The following is a 19184-nucleotide window of genomic DNA, read 5'->3' as shown; positions in this document are numbered from 1 at the left end:
TTATTTTACATGGATACAAAGCAAAATGGGCTTTAAGAGCATTTTCTCAGCTCACCATACCTTGTCTCTCCCTTCCTGTATCCCTGCTCTGAAACATAAACCAATCCTATTCATTGTAAAGAAGCTCTCATTAAGGAAAAGTATATCTTAAACCAATTGTGTAACACCTTGACTTATTGTGTTGAAAGGTTTTATTTCATTTTTTTCCTGAATCTTTGTTTAAAAAAGTTTCAGTGATGCTTTTTTTTTTTTTTAAAGTATTACATTAGTCCTTTTTCACCTCATTCCCCTGTCCAAGATTGAATCCCTTCCTTGTGATCATTAAAAACAATCAAGGTAATTCAATAAGTATTAATCATCTACTGGCCTCAGAACCTTATCTATAAAATAAAGAAGGAGGACTAGATTATTTTAAAGGTTCTCCAAGTTGTACTTCTGATTTTGTGATCCAATAGGGAAACATTGGGTAACAATGGATTCAATATTCAATCTTAGTTGTTCTCCCCCCTTGTTGCCCTGAGGTGTAGAAAGTATGCTTTGTTTTATGGTTTTCCAGATCCTTATTGAGTATTTGTAGCCTCTAATTTGAAAGAAAGTGAAATTCTACAAAATGTTTGGCAATATCTTTCTATTTTTCATTCTTTCTCAACATTTACAATGAATTCTGACTGCATATGATGACACCATGTAAAAAACACAGGATAACTCTGTATAAGAATCATTATTTGCTGGAACTTAAAAGTCCACCACTACTAAAATTTTCCTCAAATGCATTATTTGGAGGTAGAGAGATTTCTGTTCCTTGGGGAGGGGTTCAACTAAGGGAACCCAGAATCTGATCAGTGTAACTTAGCAGGAATGACTTTGAAGCACATTTTCATCTGTCTCATTGAAGGGTAAACTTCACTCTTCGCAGTAAGTGCTCACCAGAAGTCAGGTAATGAAATTGGTAGATAAATATAAATTAATTAAAATTAAGTAATAATTTTGAGGAAGGGGACACTAGTAATTGATGGCATCAAGCCAGGCTTTCTGTAGGAAGTGGTATTTAAATCAGGTCTTGAAGGAAATCAGATTAAGAGATGAACATGTGAGGAAATTTCTGCAAGATCATGGAAATAGGAAATGGGATGTGTTATATGGGAAGCTGAAGGTAGATCAGCTTTGCTAGATTGAGGAATGCATGGAGGATAATAATATAGCAGGGAGCCTGAAAACATGAGCTGTGGCTAGATTTTGGGGCATTTTAGAAGACAAAATGAGGAGTGTGTATTTTGACTTAGTAATATGGAACCACTTGAAGAATTGATAGGAATGCTGCAGGTAGAAAGGGGAAAGGAAGCAATTCATGACATTAGAGAACACTTTCAGCAAGGGCACCAAAGCAGGTAAATATAGTGCAGGTTCAGAAGTAAGATAATAACGTCCACTTTGGCAAAAGGAAGTCATAGGGAGAGGTAAAGCTAGAGAGGTGGTTTGGTGCCAGATTGGGGAGGACCTTTGAGACTTCGAGCTAACTAAAATAAATAAATAAATGTGCTGTGCTCCTTCTTCCCTCCTATCCTCTCAAAATTATCACCTGAGGGCTAGCCTTCTGGTGGAAACCAACTGGCCTGGTCCTTAGCCAAGTCTGTGGCTGAATTCTCTCCAATTTTGATATAGGACACATCTGCACTATGTTCTGCTAAACCAAAGTAATCTCCTCATAATTAAGGATCATCTAAAGAAGATGCCACTAGAAAATCTAGAACTCTTCTTATGTAAAATAATTTTATGGGCATATAATTATTTCTTGCCTTTATTATGTGCTCTAAAATACACCAAATTCAACATAATCAAAATATTTAAGCTGTTTTTTTAAATTAATCCAACAATATAATGAGTAAATATAAAATGTCCCACAGAGTTTGTTTAATCCTGAACTTTATTCAGAGTGGTTCCATTGTCTCAATTTTTAGAGCCTTTAACTGTTCAATATGTAATTTGATTTACTAGAATTACAGTGAAATAGTGTAGCATTTATTCACAGAATTTTATTATGTAAGAAAAGAATGTATCCTAATACATAAACAAAGAATAAGCCTTTGAGTATTCAAATTAGAACCTAAACTATTAGGATAAGTCAGTAATTCAGGACTAGAAATAGTAGCACCATTGTTTTCATCCTAATTGCTTAAACATTATGGAGCATAAACATATTATAATTTCGTATTTTAGTATGTCAGTTTTTCTCAGAAACAATATCACTAACAGAATTCTTGAATGTATCAGATATGCCAAGGAAGTTATGTAGAAATATTCAAGACTTTCTTGTATTAAAGTTTCAAATGACTAATTATCCCCAAAATTGCTAGGAATGCAGGAAATTGATGTATTACATGGCTTCCCATTAACAAACTTACAGAAGACCTTCCCAATACTGACCTCAAGAATGTGATGTTAGTTTAATTTTTTAAAATGAGTATACCTCCCTACATCAGGATGATGAAAAACTACATCAGGATCCAGTTTATTTGTTAAAAGTGGTAAATCTCTATTAGCAAAGGCTTTACCAAGTTAGGAAGTTTCATTAGAGAGATATTCTACTTCTAGTTTAGTACAGCCTCAGAAATTTCTCCATGGCCATGGTCTTCATTCTCGACCCGCTAATTACCCATTTATTAATTCATGGTACCACTTGATCCCAGCATGGGCTATTGGTATTTGGCTTTATTGCATCTTATTTATCCTATAGTTAATGAGATAATGGTGAACTAGCTGCACTTCCACACATTTATTAAGCACCTCTGTGTGTGTGTGTGTGTGTGTGTGTGTGTGTGTGTGTGTGTGTGTGTGTGTGTGTGTACGTACAAAGCACTGTAAGACTTTTGGTATGCAAAGAAAAAAAATAACACTTCTTGCCCTCGTGGAGTTTATAATTTACTGGAAGATGTATGATAAGTGGGAGTAGGAAATGCAATAAACAAGTTAACTGGGGGAGTAGAGAGACAAAGAGATGAACAAGAACCAACAAAAGATGTAAAAAAAGAGATACAAGGAGATGATATCTGAGATGAACTTAAAAGGAATAAAAGAATTTTTGAAAAGATGAGGGGATTTTCCTTTATTCTCTAAGAGAACCATTGATATGAGTGACGGTTGGTGTCCTGACTTGCCAGTGAATTGGATTTAAATGAGGCAGAGTTAGGCAAAGTCATGAGCCTTATTCTTTCCTCTAGAGTCACTGGAGTTCAGTGGCAAGACATAAGTCAAAGTGACTGGTAATGTCCCAGGAGAGAGTATGTATTCTAGGAATGGAGGTTGATTTAGGCAAATGCAAAGAAGAAAGAGATACTGAAACTATGTGAAAGGGATTTATTGTGTTAAGACCAGAAAAGATAAATCAATTCACATTGTGTAGGGATTTTGAAAGATGATTAAAAAGGTCTAGTGCTATAAAAGTTTTAAAATGATGAAAATATCTGCCATTGTAGTAGGGATATAAAATAGTCAGTTTAGATATATAATAATATTTACATTTATGTAATGCTTTAAGAAAGTGCTTTACACTTTCTCACAACCCTTTAAAATTAGGTACTATCATTATCCCCATTTTAGAGATGAGGAAATTGATAACTGAAAATGATTTGCCCTGAGTCACTGATGTTAGAAGCAGAATTTGAACTTGGTTGTATCTGATTTAATATCTAACATCCACTCTACCTAGCCACCCCAGATATGAAAAAGACAAAGGATTTTAGAACTTTATAGTAAGGGAGTCTGACACTGGTATTGTGCACTGGTATGCCATTTTAAGAATATAATTGGTAGAAATTTTTAACCTATTTTGTATTGGGTTCTCCTTGAGCAACCTATGGACCCCTTTCTCAGAATAATGTTTTTAAATATATAAATTAAAGCTAGAAAACTCTTCCTGTTTTTAAAATTTTTCTAGTCATATCTCCAGGTCTATTTTCATCTCTTTTCTGGGTGATGTAAATGTCTTACATTTGATTAGGCTTGCAAAGGAAATCAAGTATATTGAAAAATAGTTATCACTACATATGATGTATATGTTTACATGGATGTATTATATATGGCATATGTTTATAAGCATATGTGTTATGTATTCTCAAGTAAACAGGACCCTTCTTCCAATTTAAGAACCCTTGTTTTAAAGGACCAGTTCATACAGATATAAGAATATCAATTTATAAACTAAGGATTTTTTGTATGTTTGATAAGTACACTTCAGGAGGGGAGAAAACATTTATAGGAAATAACACGTGAAAAATATCACACAGTTTCATCATCTGTATTCAATAAAATGTACTTTTAGCATATAAACACTAAACTTCAGTTTTCTTTTCAGGCTTGCATCTAAATACCACTAGCTAAACATTTTCATTTACTCATTAAGCTTTTTAAAAAATATAATTGAAAACTAGCTTTTCTGTGTATGTGGAAGCTTTTTGGTAGTGGTTTACCACAAAAATGACATTTGGATAACATGATATGTTTGAAACATTTGGTATGCAAGATGTTCATTCTCTTTCATCTTTAGCTTAACTATTTCTAGAGTCCAAGGCTTTGTTCAATTTCATGGCTTCTTATTTCTCATTGAAACTCAGTGCAACTTAAATTCAAAGTATGAGCCCAGTTCTCCAGTAGCAAGGATTTGAGTGATGCATAACAGGGTAGAGAAAGGTCAATCCCTAGCTTTGAGTTGGATCACCCCAAGGGATGTCTGCCATTTAACCCAATGGGTTTTGGAAAGTATCCTGAATATTCTGTGCTTTTAGAATTTGTGGAGAACAACCTTCACTTAATTCAGCACTTTCTTATTTATAAAGCATCCTACCTTGCAACAACTTGTGGGGTACAAAAATCTATTTTTAAAAACTGAGGAAAACTAGAAAACTGAATTGGCTATCATAGACTGCCTGCCATCTAGGGGAGAGGGAGTGGAGGGAAGGAAGGAAAAAGTTGAATCAGAAGTGTTTACAAGGGAGAGTGTTGAAAAATTACTCATGCATATGTTCTGTCAAGAAAAAGCTATAATAATTAAAAAAAAAAAAAAAGTATCATAGAGATTTGTGAACTCAGTCTTCTGACTTGAAGACCAAGGCTGTTAACTTTACACTACATTGCCCAAATGGGTGACAAGCAGTAGCTTGCTTCTTGTGCAAAATGTTTGGTGATCTGGAACATAGGAATCTATACAGGTAGGCCAACCCTTCCCTACTTGCCTTAAGTCTAACAATAATACCCAGTGTGATTCTTCTTCTCCACAAGAAAAAGATATGAAATACAAGCTCTGGCCATTGTTGGAATATATGAAAAGTTATTGCCTCTTCTCTTTCTAGATTACTGATGTTTTCTCCATCCAAATGAAAATATGGAAGGGTCAGGCCAAAGTGGACTATGAAAGCCCTGATAATTCTGTCCATAAGCTAGAAAACTCTTCCTGTTTTTTGAAGCTTTTCTAGTTATATCTCCAGGTCCAATGTCATCTCTTTTTTGGGTGACATAAATGAAATAACCAGTAAATGCAGGCACTGAAATTTGGGTTTGTTGCATTAGAAATAGTTAAATTTAGAGTATAATCTGCATTCAAATCTAGGATCTTCCACATTATTACTTTTATGACTCCTTAGAAAGACAACTAACCTTTCTGGGCCTCTGTTTCTCAGGTTGGACTTAAATGACTTCCAGTTTTCTTTTTAGCTCTGACTCTGATCCTTATGATGTTTAGATTTAGCATTTTGGAACTGGCTTAGGAGAAAAATGAGACATCCAACTTTCATGACCACTCCTTTAGAATTATATGTTTAAAATAAAGTGCACTTTTAAAACTGCACAGTTTACATTTGATTTTGGAAAAAACAGTCTTGAATTTTTTTTCTTTGCCTTTTAATTCCAGATTTTCTTTTAAGAGTATACTCATAAGCTCCAATAGGAGTTTAAGTTGAGAGAGAACATTTATTAAATGCTTACTGTGTTCTAGGAACTGTGCTATGTGAACAGTAAGGTCCTTTCATTTCTTTCTTTCTTTCTTTCTTTCTTTTTTTTTTTGAGGCTGGGGTTAAGTGACTTGCCCAGGGTCACACAGCTAGGAAATGTTAAGTGTCTGAGACCTGATTTTAACTCAAATCCTCCTGAATTCAGAGCTGGTGCTCTATCCACTGCGCCACCTAGCTGCCCCGGTCCTTTCATTTCTAATAAAGGATAACAAAACATGAAGTAAAAAGGAAAGATCTTGTGAGGGTCAGAGAGCCTGCAAGCACTTTAAAAAAGATTTCTGGTGTATTATTTCTTCTTTGATTTTTATTTTGTTCTAAACTCAAAGGACTAAGTACTCTTCAAGTTTTCTTTGGCCGCTTATTTCTTTCCTCAAAATCATCTTTTGTTCATGGCATCAAGGTTTAAATGCTATGCAGATAATTATAGTGTAAATAATGAGTTGTTTTTCATAGCCCAGTTTTTAAGAGTTGGAAAGACTAGAAAATAAAAATCAGGAAGTCAGGTATCATACTCTGCCTTTGTTAGCAAAGAATCTGGTAGTTGACAGTTATTGATGGGATGTTTGGAGTTTATAGAAGCATTTTAGGAAGTCTAAAAGCTTTAAGGCATTATGGGAATTCAAAGGGGGAAAGATACCCCATCTTCCAAGATAATAATTATTACCAAAACCACCCTTTCCCAAAAACATACTAGCCGAAGTCACAGAAACTTCTCTTTTCCTAAACCAGTAAATATTGGTTTGAGAAACACTTTGCCCTATTCCTTCTAGGCCCTTTTGTGAGGACCTAAAATTCTAGCAGAATCACATTTCAGTTCTGAGTGGCTTTTTTCCTTGCTTATTTCTTTATGGTTCACTAAAAGTCCTCCTCTCCCATGCCTCTCTGTGGCAAAGAGGTGAGCTGAGGCTATCCCAATAGAATATAAGCGTCAGCAGTGCATATCAGGCTACAGTTACATATTACATATGAATTTGATGACAGATTTAGCTGCCTATTGTCACTAGGATCAATTTGACTAAATGGACTTGCCACCAGTTTGCCCATGAGTTTAAGAATTTTTTGATTTAGAATTTTTTTTTTTGTGCAAATTAAATATGGGAGTGAAACCTGCAGAAGTAGTATTTTCTAAGGGCACCATGAAAGCTCAAGCCTTCAGTCAAATTACCAGCTAAAGATTATCTGAAGCTTATTTCAATAAAGTAACCTTAATGAAAGTCCTGCCATCAAAATAAATAATAAATATTGGTTGAGATAATGCTTCATTTTTGCTATAGTTGGTATTTAATTTGTACTCTCAAATTTATAATAATAAATATTTGGTAAACACATCAGTATTTCAGGAAAAATGGTAGGCTTTAGTGAATAGAAAGACCAAAAGAAATAGTCCTTGCTCATAAGAAACTTATATTCTGTTAATGGGGAGATATTGAGAAGAAGGGGAAGCTTTGGTGGAGCTCTGGGTAGAGGGAAGACATGAAGCTGCCCAATACATTGTTTCTCAGATTTAGCTATTGATGTTCCAAACTCAAAACAATTATGGTTTTGATTTGTTATTTTGTTTATTTTTAAAGTCACAATAACTCTTATTTTAGCTGTGGATTTAGAAGATCTCATGAACAAAATTCTTTTGTGTTTTAGTATGTACTAATAAGATTTTAAAATATTTTCTCTGTTTGGTTTTGTGCTTCTTTAAAATAGAGATTTTTAGAGATCTTGGTAGTGTTGTGATTAACTAAAGTGTAAATTAAAGGAATAATTATTAGTTTTTCAAAAGACAGATAAACTGTAAAAAATGGACTAACCACTGAAATATTTGGATTTTTTTTTAGCTCTAGAGAAACAAGGCATGTTAACTGATGCAAAAATTTTATTATAATTTTACTTTGAAGTAAACATTTTCATCCTATTTATTTTCTTTACTATATGGATAAAGAAAATTTTATTATATCAAAGCTCAGTCCTTTGAGATTTTCTTAAATTTCAATATTCTGATATTCTTTAATAGCCAACATTTCCAATTTGAATGTTTTTTCCTGGTATTCTGACTTGTCTGTACAAGGTCTTGCCATACTTGTGCCTGTTGTTTTTCTGTAGATAAGATTCATTCTTTCCTTTTTTACAAATGAAAAATAACCAGTAATAACCAGTTCCTTATCTTTTTTTTTTTTTTTTTTTTTTTTTTTTTTAAACATTCCAGAGCAGTGAGTACACAGTACAGAGACAGTTTGCAGTAGTGGAAAACCTTTGGGCGGGAATAGATTCTGCTGTTTGCTTTGTTGACTGTGAGCAAGTCACTTGAACACTTTAAACTTCAGGAGATCAAATGATAAATATATATATATAGCTATGTGTGTGTGTATAAACATACACATGCACAAATGTGTATATATACACATAGCTGTACATACTATATATTCATTATTCTCTTTCCTTTTCTTCCTCCCTTCATTCTTCCTTTCCTCCCTCCCTCCCAAAGTTGGACAGGACCAGGTTTGGTTTAGTAGTTTTTCATTCCCTTCCAAAGATTAACTATAGAAGAGTTTGGGAAAAATTTAATTGTTGAGGCCTAGCTCTCAGCATCTTTTTGTTGCTGAGGCAAGTTGGAGTAAAGTGACTTCTCCAGTCACACAGCTAGGAAGTATAAAGTGTCAGGTCAAATTTGAATTCAGGTCCTCCTGACTTTCCAAGTATCTTTAGAACTCAGAACTAAAAGTTAATATATTCTTAGGGTGGTTTTTGTGTGTGTGTGTGTGTGTGTGTGTGTGTGTGTGTGTGTGTTTTGTTTTGGTTTGGGTTTTTTTGTTTTTATCATTACAGCTTTGTGATGCCCAAGATTAAAACCTATATATATTTATACATATATATATATATGTATTTTATTATATTAAAACCTATATATATATTTATACATATATACATGTATAAATTCTAACCTATTAGGAAATAAATACTTAGAGATAATATCACTTGCTCTTTAGAAAAGGGTCCCACCCTTAATGATTTCTGCCTTGGGATCTTGGGTTATCTGTCACACTGTTCCAAATTTTCCCAGGCTGGGAGAACCTGTCCCCCTATCCAATTGGAATGGTTTCTGCCTTAGAAAGGTTCAATGAAACATTCTGGAATCTCTTATCTGCCATCGTTAAGTAATGGACACAGATAAGAGTTTGTTAAATGTTGAAATACTGAGTTTCCTTAGCTTTCCTGGATACAAGAACCTACTGATCACTCATTCAGTCTTAAAATAGCTCAGTTCCAGTTGTCAAAGCTCATTTTTTCCTCCCAAAGGACTTCACCTTGTGGTCGAGACTTTGTTACCCACCTGTGTAGTTGGTCACATTTATTCAGCTCTGCAGGCATATTTTTATGCAAGCTTGATAACATTTCTGTCAGTCAACTTGACTTTATTGTGGGACTACTTTCTTCTATTAAACTTTTCTATAACTTTGCATATATTGGCTAGAGCTTTCTATATAATTGTATGTATGTGTGTGTACATATACATTGTACACAAAATGATAAATAAATATTATTGTTAAAACAGAAATAATAATGATAATGGTAATTTTGTGCTCCATAATGATCTGTTGACTTTTTTTTTAAACACAAAACAGGATTGTCCATCTATTTATTTGTTTATTTATTAACCTGAATGAAAATCTTAGTAGAGCTGTGGGCTATCCCTTCTAAAATTTTAGAGATGAACTAGAATATAGACATTTTAGAGTAAAATTGGAAAAAAACTGAAGTTTTTTCATTTAATTCTGCCCTATGTTAAGCAAAAATAGTAGTAAGTGTGAGAGCCAGGACTAAATCCGAGTAAAATAACTTAGGTGCTAAATGTGCTATCAAGAAAGTTGACTAATTTCTGTTTGTTGAAGCTGTTCTGGTGAGGTGGATCAAATTTAAGATTAGCACAGTGTAGTTATGATTCCAGGAAGTTGTTTCTTACCTGTGTTATGGAATTGACAGGTGTGGATATAGAAAAGCTGGTGAGGTACTGAGCTAGGTGACTTGAGACAAGTCATCTAATTTCCAAGTATGCCCTGCAGCACTATGAGGCTCTTTAGTTGCAAAGTATGTGCCTCTCTATTAGTAGGAATTCGCTCCCCAGGAATTTGCTACACCAAAAAAATCCAATTAAAAAAAAAGATTTGGAAATATTTGCAAATATAAATATAAAAAATCTGCCCACATTATCTAGTTTTCATTTTTAGTTACAAAATTGAGTTATCATTTGTGCGAAAAATTTTCTTCAATTAAAGAAATCCTCGCATATTTACAAATGGCATTGTGTGTTTTGGATTTGGATTTTTTTCATTTTTGGTCTTCTCATTGCTTGGAGATATATAATAGGGTTTTCCAAAATTTACTTGTCTCATTTATATTTCTAACTTTATTGATTGGTCAGCTGTGATGGTACATACCTGTATGTAATTTCTTCTCTTGGAAAGCTGAAATTGGGGAGAATTACTTCAGCCCTACTAAGCTATCCTCCTTAAGTCTTATCACAAATGTGTTGGGGCTGGGGAAAGGGTTCACCTTTCTGGAGGGTCCCACTAGCCCAGAGCATAATCAGAACAAATCAAAACTTCTATACTGATCTCCTAGTGAAATCAGATCTATGAATGGTCCTAGTACTTCTAGCCTAGTGAAATAAGGAGACCCAATCTCAAAATAAGTAAATAAAACAAAAGTAATGATTGACCAGATATTCATTTCAATATTACATCTCTTCCCCAATTTTATTTTTTCAATCTTATTGTATTGATGTTTGCAAATTGTATACTTGAGCAAAATTTCCTAAAACGTATTACTCTTTTTTTGTTTATAATAGGAAACATCTAAGTCTCCTTCAAGTAGACACAAAAGGTAAGTTTTTTGTATTATGTAATGCACATATATACAAATCTATGTCATATATGTACAATATTGGCTTCAATACTGTGTTTTACTTATTTGACTGTCTCTACTATGTTTTCTTGTGTTAACATGTCTGCTTTTCTTACTAACTCTTCTCTCCCTCCTAAATCTCATTCCTGGATGTATATTGAGATAAAATATATTTGCATGTGAACAACAACTCACATTTATAAAAAATAATAGTTTAAGGTTTCTAGATGTACTACTATGTAATAACCTTTTCTTCAGCCAGCAACTTTCAAAGTGAAGAGGGGAATCAAAGCTAGTCATTCTCAGGATGGACAATAGCCATCTTTCAGAGGAGATATCTAGTTGGATGACCAATATGTTTCCTACTCAAGACCAAAGTAGCTGAAGGTCCTGGGACATATGGATTCACTTTGCATGTCTTTGAGTAAAATTATATCCCTATATTTGGTCCTTATAGCTAATCGTATCCTTCAAAAAATAGATTCTTTGTGCTATGAGGAAGAAGAGAACAAAATTATCATTTTTGCTTTTGACCCACAGGATTGTTGTGCTTACTGAGAATGAATGTGAAAGCATTTTAGAACTAGCAAGTTCTACATAAAGTGTGAATTGTTAAGATTCCTAGCAGTAAAAGAGAGCCAAAAGTATTAAATACAACAAACATTTACCAAGTATCTACATTTGAAAGTCTTAGTGCTAAGTTAGAGCAGGGAGTGGGGGAGAATTTACCAAGATAATTTCTGCCTTTTATCAGCTTGTAGTGTAATGGGAAAGATAAGACATACAAATAGGTAACTTTAAAATTTCCATATGTTGAGGATCTGTTTTTCCCTTTCTTGTGGGCTCTCTTTGCAGGTGCAAACAATAACCCCTCCATTATTTAGATGGTCATTGAGAGTTCCTTAAAATTCACCATCCTGCAACCAGAATGGTTACTACTAGCCTCTCTAAATTTATCTGGACTAGTCCTTTCAAAACTAAGTCAGTCTGTTTACCAGGCTAGTGTCAGGGTCTTTCCAGCATAGTAGAACTTGCCATAGCTTGCACCTTCATAACACATACAACCTTTGTTATTCACCACCGTCACTTCCAAGCCATGATGAGGCTTATGAATAGGACCTGAGTAGAAATTCAAAACTGAGGTTAATTTTTTTTCCTGGGGCAATTGGGGTTAAGTGACTTGCTCAGGGTCACACAGTTTAAAAAATGGGTTAAGTGTCTGAGGTCAAATTTGAACTCAAATCCTCCTGACTTCAGGGCTGGTGCTCTATCCTAGCCGCCCCTGAAGTTAAAATTTTTAAAAAAGAAAGAAGGCAACTGCCATGATATAAAATACTGGTTCCCATTCATATAATGCTTTAAGGCTTATAAAGTACTTGGCATAAAATGATTTCAATAGACTAGTTTAAAACTCTGTGTTTACATTTTTAAAATTCCTCCTATAATGCTCGAATCATAATGATCACAGTCATATAGTGCTTTAGGATGTACAAATATTTTTATATACATTATCTTATTTGGCCCTTCTAATAATAATCTTGTTTTTACCTATTTTATAGTTCTAGATACTCAGAAAAATTAAGTGTTTTGCCCAGGGTATTACAATCAGTATATAGATTCAATAAATACTGAGACAAGTAAACAAAAATACTACAGATACTTAATCATTCAAGGCAACAGACATTTGCTAAAAGTACTAGGCTTAAGGCAAAATCCTTGTCCTCATGGAACTTATACTCTAGTATTGAGATCTGGCACACACAACTGTGAATTAATTATCTCAAAATAATTGAGAGTTCATGATATTGACATTAGTGAGTTTTAGCTGAGAGAGAAAGAGAGAGAGAGAGAGAGAGAGAGAGAGAGGAGAGGGAGGGAGGGAGGGAGGGTGAGGGGATAAGGGAGGGGGTGAACATGTTGGGGTTTTTTTTTTAATCAAATAGTAAAATAAATTATCTTTGCATTATTCTCTATTCATATCAGTTATTATTGGGTGGATATAAACTTCAGTTATTGAATCTGCCAACTTATATGTTCTATAGCAGGATATCACTCAATTATAACCTTTTCAAATGTTATAAATGCAATTTATGATTGACTTCTTTATTTTTCTCTCCTGAAACAATTTTTAACCTTAATGTTTCTCAAATTGAGAAAATGTTTTAATTCTGCCACTTTTTGTATTTTATATTTTCTGAGCAGTTTTTATCTGTGAATTAAAAAAAAAATTCTTGTCATTTTGTGACCTAGATTATAAAGTTAATTGTCATATTCATTTTCTGTTTTCTCCACCTTCAATTTTTCCCTCTCATTTTTATTCTTTTATTAATTTAAAAGATTGTTTTTCTCCTACTGATGTATGAATGAATTGAATAGCAGTTATCTTAGTCCTAATGATAACAATGTGGGGAGGGAAATGTTATGATTTTCTAGTTTTAATGATTATCTAACTTTTAATTAAAGAAATGGTTAACCTATTGAAAATTCTTACTCTGCTATATGTTATGTTAGCAAGTTATAAAATTGACTTGGGAAGAGATGTTTTTTGAAAAAGATATCAGATAAGACCCAGGGAATAAGATAAAGGGTAAAAGGCGGATTAAAAACTACATAGTTGAAAATTGCTACAGAAAATCGAGGCTTTTGTGACAAAATAACTTTTGTAAAAGAGGGATGCAAGCCTATGAGTTTTTTCTTATTTGCCCCCAAATCAAGTGTTTTTTTAATGTGATATAGGCACATGTGATCTGGCAGATCAGTTCTATCAGTCATTTTTTCAGTCTTTGATCCTCCTCTTTGTTGTTGTTCAGTCCTTTTGTCATGTCTGACTCCCTGTAACCCCATCTCAGGTTTTCTTGGCAAAGATAGTGGAGTAGTTGGCCTTTTATTTCTCCAGCTCATTTTATAGATGAATAAACTGAGGCAGAGTTAAGTGACTTGTCCAGGGTCACTCTACTAATAAGTGTCTAAGGCCGGATTTGAACTCGTAAAGATGAAGACTCGTCTTCCTGATCCCAGGCTTGGTGCTTTTATCCATTGTGCCACCCGGCCTGGCAGAACATGCCAGTCAACAAAGGTCTGGTGGCTTGACTTCATGGCAGTCACTTAAGTAATCTGGGAAGATGATTACTAGGAGTTGGCTATCATTTCATGGAGGTGTCACATTCTGATTCTATGACAAAGAAATCCCACTCTACTTCAGTGATATAGGAATTGTTCTTGGGATCAGTGGACATTAGCTCTGGCCAAAATATGCTAGTTGTTTGACCCTGTACAAGGAACTTGACTGCTATGTTAAGTACTTAAACCTCAGTAAAAGGTCAGTAATCATACTTGGCTGCTGATATCACAGGATTTGGGAAAAAAGTGCTTTGTGAATGTTAAGCTGTAAATATTCATAATTGGGGTATGTGATTCAGATTGATACAAGCTTAAGTCATCAGACATTCTTCTCATATACATAGTTTTCAAGATAAAAGGGGGAAAAAAACCATTCAACAATATTTGATACAATGAATTTTTTAAAATGTGTGTAATTTTCCTAACTGAATGGTTACTTAACTATGTTTATAATTTTTAGGATAAAAAAAAGTTTTTCTCAATATTTGAATTTTGAATTGAGCTTATAATTTATTTTTGTGATCTAAGTACCTAGTTCTAAATCTGGCTCAGCACAGATGGAATAAATAGCAAATAAATACTCCCTTCTCCCCCCAAAGCAAATAAATAACAGGTTAAGTCAGACATCCAGATTTGCTTTATATCATTAGTAAGTTTCTTCTTTTTCTTTAATTTAGTTTTCCTTAATTCAGATATGTAAAAAGAATTTTTTAGAAATGTGTGGCAAGTACAATGCAGTAAATAACAGCAAGTATCTTAAAAGTTTTTCCATTTGTGAAGTAAAAATGATACCAGAGGGAACTTACTCTGGTAACTTATTGTATTTGGAATCTTGGGACCAGGATTTGAAGCTTCCCCGTGCAGTTTACTACATGTGTGATGTCTCCTTTAGGCCCCACATCCTTATCTGTAACAGTGTGGATTGGATTTACTGACTTTTGAGGTTTCTACTACCACCACCATCACAAAATTCTCTGGCCTCTAGGCATTATTTCAAGACTATCTCCTCCCACTTGCAGATTTTGTAACCCTGCTTTTTACCTGTCTGGCTATACTTTGTCTTCTTTACTAGGTCATCCTTGATATCAGCCTCTTGTCCCCCAGACCTTATAGATCTTTAAGGGAGAAAAAAAAAATCTTTTAAATTTCTAGAAAATTACTAGTCTTGACTTTCAAAGACTGAAGATGAAGCAAGCTTCCTAACTCCTGGTAGGTGATGGATTAGGAATATGCAAAATAGCACTTTTATAGATGTAGCTTTGTGGAGCTTTCATTTGTTTTTCCTTGATAACTAGTGCTAAAGATAGAAAAAATCTGCTTAATGAAAGAAAAGAGCAGCAATAAAACATTTAAAAGTAGAAGAAAAATTCAGAAAGGTAGGTACAAACAGGGTAATTTTGTTACTATCTTGTTTAACACACATTTGAAAAAAAGAATTAGACATAATAGAAGTTCCACAATTTCATAATATTCTTTTTTGTTTGTATATAGAAATATTTGCTCTAATAAGTTTATAATTAAAAGAGGAAAGAAGAACCTACTAGAGTATTAAAACACATACACACCACACACACACACACACACACACACACACACACACACACACACACACACACACACAGAATTTTATCTGATAATCATACAGACTGTTCCCTCCTGGAAGGTTGTATTTGTACCAGCCTGGTCTGTTATCTCAAGTTCAAAATTGGAAAGGACACATTTGTAGAAGACCAAAGCATTAACAAAAGGAGATTTACTTGGCCATAACAGGGAATGGGTATTCAACAAGGATCCAGGTATGATTCAATTGAGTATAGCTTTCTTGTCTCTATGATGTCCGTGTTGAGTCACACTACTCAAGGAGGAAACGACCAGTGCTTTGATTTTGTTCTCACTCACTTAATGCTTAAGTCAGTTAGACTCTAACTTTCAGTCTGTGAGCTTATTGTCTTGATGATAATTTCATTATCTTTTAAAGAACTACCTGAGTCTACTTGCCCAGGAATAGGTAGTCCTCCTACCATATCCTTTATTACGTTTCTGGATTTGGCTCAAGTTTCAGGTTACTTGAGTTCTCCAGTTAGTTGATCTAGCAGGTAGGATGTCAAAGACATAAGTCCTAATACTTAAAGGTTATGTTCTATTCAGACAATTTTAGCTGTAGATGTAGTATAATTCTGACTTCCCTATGTAGACCTAGAGGCCCATGTTAATCCTTTTTTCTTAGCTCTTTTCCATAATTCCTATAAATATTGTTGGTTTTAATCTGTTTTATTAGTAGACTGTCTAAAATTGGGGTTCTGGAGTGATAGGAGTATTATGTGGCCTTCCTTGAACATCACACAATGACTAGATTATGTATTGCCAGCCAACAGGTCCTGTCATCAGTAAGAAGAGGTAGGAGAATTGATTTTAATAAGGTTTAGATCTTAGCAGTTCTTTATAATAGAATAGTGGCTAGAACAGGGCATTGAATATTTCAGGCCCATAATAAATGAATATTGATTCTATATGGGAAAATGTGAAGAACTTACAGCACATATTGATCAAAGACTGTTAGCTAAAGTAGATCAAGCCTATAGGCCTCAGTTTAGCTTTCTCTGGAGTCACGTGATTTTAGATAAGGCCATTGTCCAATGTGGCCAAAGAATATCACATTGTCCTACTATATTCCACTGACAAACCAGGGGAACAGTAGACTTATGTGACCAATCACAACATATAGAGGGCGTGATTTTGGAGGTTCTTTGAAATGTATAAAAGTTGTAAGCATTTTCAAGGTTCTGTGAAATTTGAAAGTAGACCAGGATGGGGTCCAATTCTCGTGATTCTAATAAATAATTCTGCTTTCTATGAGTGATTTCTGTAGTACTCAATTTGGATGGGTCTTTTTGTCCCAAACAATTCCAATTGAATTCCTAATCAAAAGGTAATAGCTATCATTAGGGAAGGCAAAAACCTTCCCTAATATAATCTCTATAACCTCAAACTGAGGTTATAGCGCACCCATTTTTGCTGGATATGGTCAGCTTTTAAAGTCAATTAGGTTTCATTAGTGTGTCAAAACGGGATCTGTTGATAAATCCAGAAGCTTGAAAGTGGGATTATTATAATCAGAAAGAGATAATGCAGGGGGAGTGGACTATGATGGGAGTGATCTGCATGAAATTTGGTCAAGCAAAATCATTGAAATGGTAGGCATAAGTGAGAAAATCTGGCAAGTTCCTGACTAAGAGAGTATTATATTCTGCTGCTTCTTGTGAGCCCTATTCCCTCATATTATGGGATGGAATATGTATAGGCTTAGCTCATTTGAGCTAACATTTTTTTAAAGTTGAAGAATTTATTTAATGTCTAGTCGTCCATTCTGTCAGAGGACAAAACAAAAACAAAACAAAAAAAAAAAACTTGAAAAATGAGTTAACTAGAAATAGATTCTAATTAATAGCTAGGGAATAATAATTAGGTAAAGGTTGATTTAAGGAATACAACTTTTTTTTTTAAATTTTTTTATAATTATAACATTTTCTTTGAACAGTACATATGCATAGGTAATTTTTCTTTTCTTTTTTTTTTTTTTTACAACATTTTCCCTTGTACTCCCTTCTGTTCCAAATTTTTCCCCTCCTTCCCTCCACCTTCTCCCCTAGATGTCAGGCATTCCCATACATATTAAATATCTTATAGTATATCCTAGGTACAATATATATGTGCAGAACCGAATTTTTGTTGTTGTTGTTGCAAAGGAAGGATTGTATTCGCAAGGTAAAAATAATCTGGGAAGAAAAACAAAACAAAAAAAACCAATGCTCACAGTTTACACTCATTTCCCAGTGTTCCTTTTCTGGATGTAGCTGATTCTGTCCATCATTGATCAATTGGAATTGGATTAGCTCTTCTCTATGTTGAAGATACCCACTTCCATCAGAATACATCCTCATACAGTATCATTGTTGAAGTGTATAATGATCCCCTAGTTCTGCTCGTTTCACTCAACATCAGTTGATGTAAGTCTCTCCAACTCTCTCTGAGGAATACAACTTTTCAATGTAGAAAAACTTTGAAAAATATATGTGGTCTTGATTGGCAACGATGAAGTTTGTTTGCTTTTGAAGATATCATCATCAATTGGTGAGCTCAACTCTGTGTGTGTGTGTGTGTGTGTGTGTGTGTGTGTGTAACAAGAGGTCAATTGAGAATTTTGAACATTAGGCAATACATTCTCCTAAGTTTTGTTTGTTAGCATTTGGAAAGGAAGAGAATCCCATTTGTACAATTGCCTTGAAGATGAGAACTAGTCTATTTGTTTGCTTGTTTGTTTTAAATGTAAAGATTAAAACATTGCTTCACTACTATAATTTTTTTTTCTTTACCCCTGGGGGGGGGGGAAATATCTTTACAACTATTGTTTTAAAAACCAGTCATACTTGTTGGGTTAGATGTTGTGTTTTGGAATCACTCAAGAATCTTTTGGGTTTTGTCAATCAGAACCAAGCCTTGGAAATTACCAGAATTCTTTAGAAATGATAAGCCCAAGTCAAAACAGGTCCAAAGGTCTCTGCCAGTGGGTGAAACAATGTAATCAAATATTCTCAAGACCATGCTTTTTGAGCCCTTTGTAGCTATTTTATGGTCAAGTTAATGACTATTTTTGAGTGAAGGAATAACATTGTCAGTTTTGACTAAAAACTGCTTATGTAAAGTATAGATTGGAGTAGGGTAAAGCAGTAGAATGAGAGACACCCCCCACCCCCTGGGAGCCTCTGAGAGGAATTTAAGTTAGAAGAGATAAAGAACTAAATTAGAGTTGTAGCAACAGAAGTGGGGAGGATGAGATGTGGGTGAGGTATTAGAAAATTAGAATTTATAGGATTTGACAGTTTATTTTTTTTTTAAAGGTAGAGTAGAAGAAAAGGAGATCCCTTCTGGAACTCAGCTTGAGCTGTTCTATTATCTTGGTGCTTCTCACATTTGGCACTCTATACTTCCATGTCTGCATTCCCTAGTTTCTTTCAAGGATCACCTTACTTACTCTATACTATATGAGTTTTTATCATCTATCCCTACATAGCTGTTAATATCTTCCCCCTTGAGTCAGTTTTTCAGGCATGTTTGACTATTTATGACCCCTTTTGGTTTCCTCCAGCTAAACTGTGAGCTCTGGAAGGA

At 34.2% G+C, this 19184-nt stretch overlaps 1 protein-coding gene across 3 annotated transcripts in view; it reads left to right on the top strand.

Annotated features, from left to right (window-relative positions):
• The window catches only part of PAWR (pro-apoptotic WT1 regulator), a 129232-nt gene that overhangs the window by 96969 nt on the left and 13079 nt on the right, over window positions 1-19184 (top strand). For all 3 annotated transcript variants that reach the window (XM_074270849.1, XM_074270850.1, XM_074270848.1), the window contains one exon: window positions 10840-10874. In XM_074270849.1, the coding sequence (XP_074126950.1) occupies window positions 10840-10874 (35 nt within the window). The remainder of the gene's footprint in view (window positions 1-10839; window positions 10875-19184) is intronic.

The sequence above is a fragment of the Sminthopsis crassicaudata genome, chromosome 5, assembly GCF_048593235.1.
Source record: "Sminthopsis crassicaudata isolate SCR6 chromosome 5, ASM4859323v1, whole genome shotgun sequence".
In the NCBI taxonomy this organism is placed as follows: Eukaryota; Metazoa; Chordata; class Mammalia; order Dasyuromorphia; family Dasyuridae; genus Sminthopsis; species Sminthopsis crassicaudata.
Note: the sequence above shows the minus strand (reverse complement) of the source record. Positions and strands in the feature narration are given on the sequence as shown.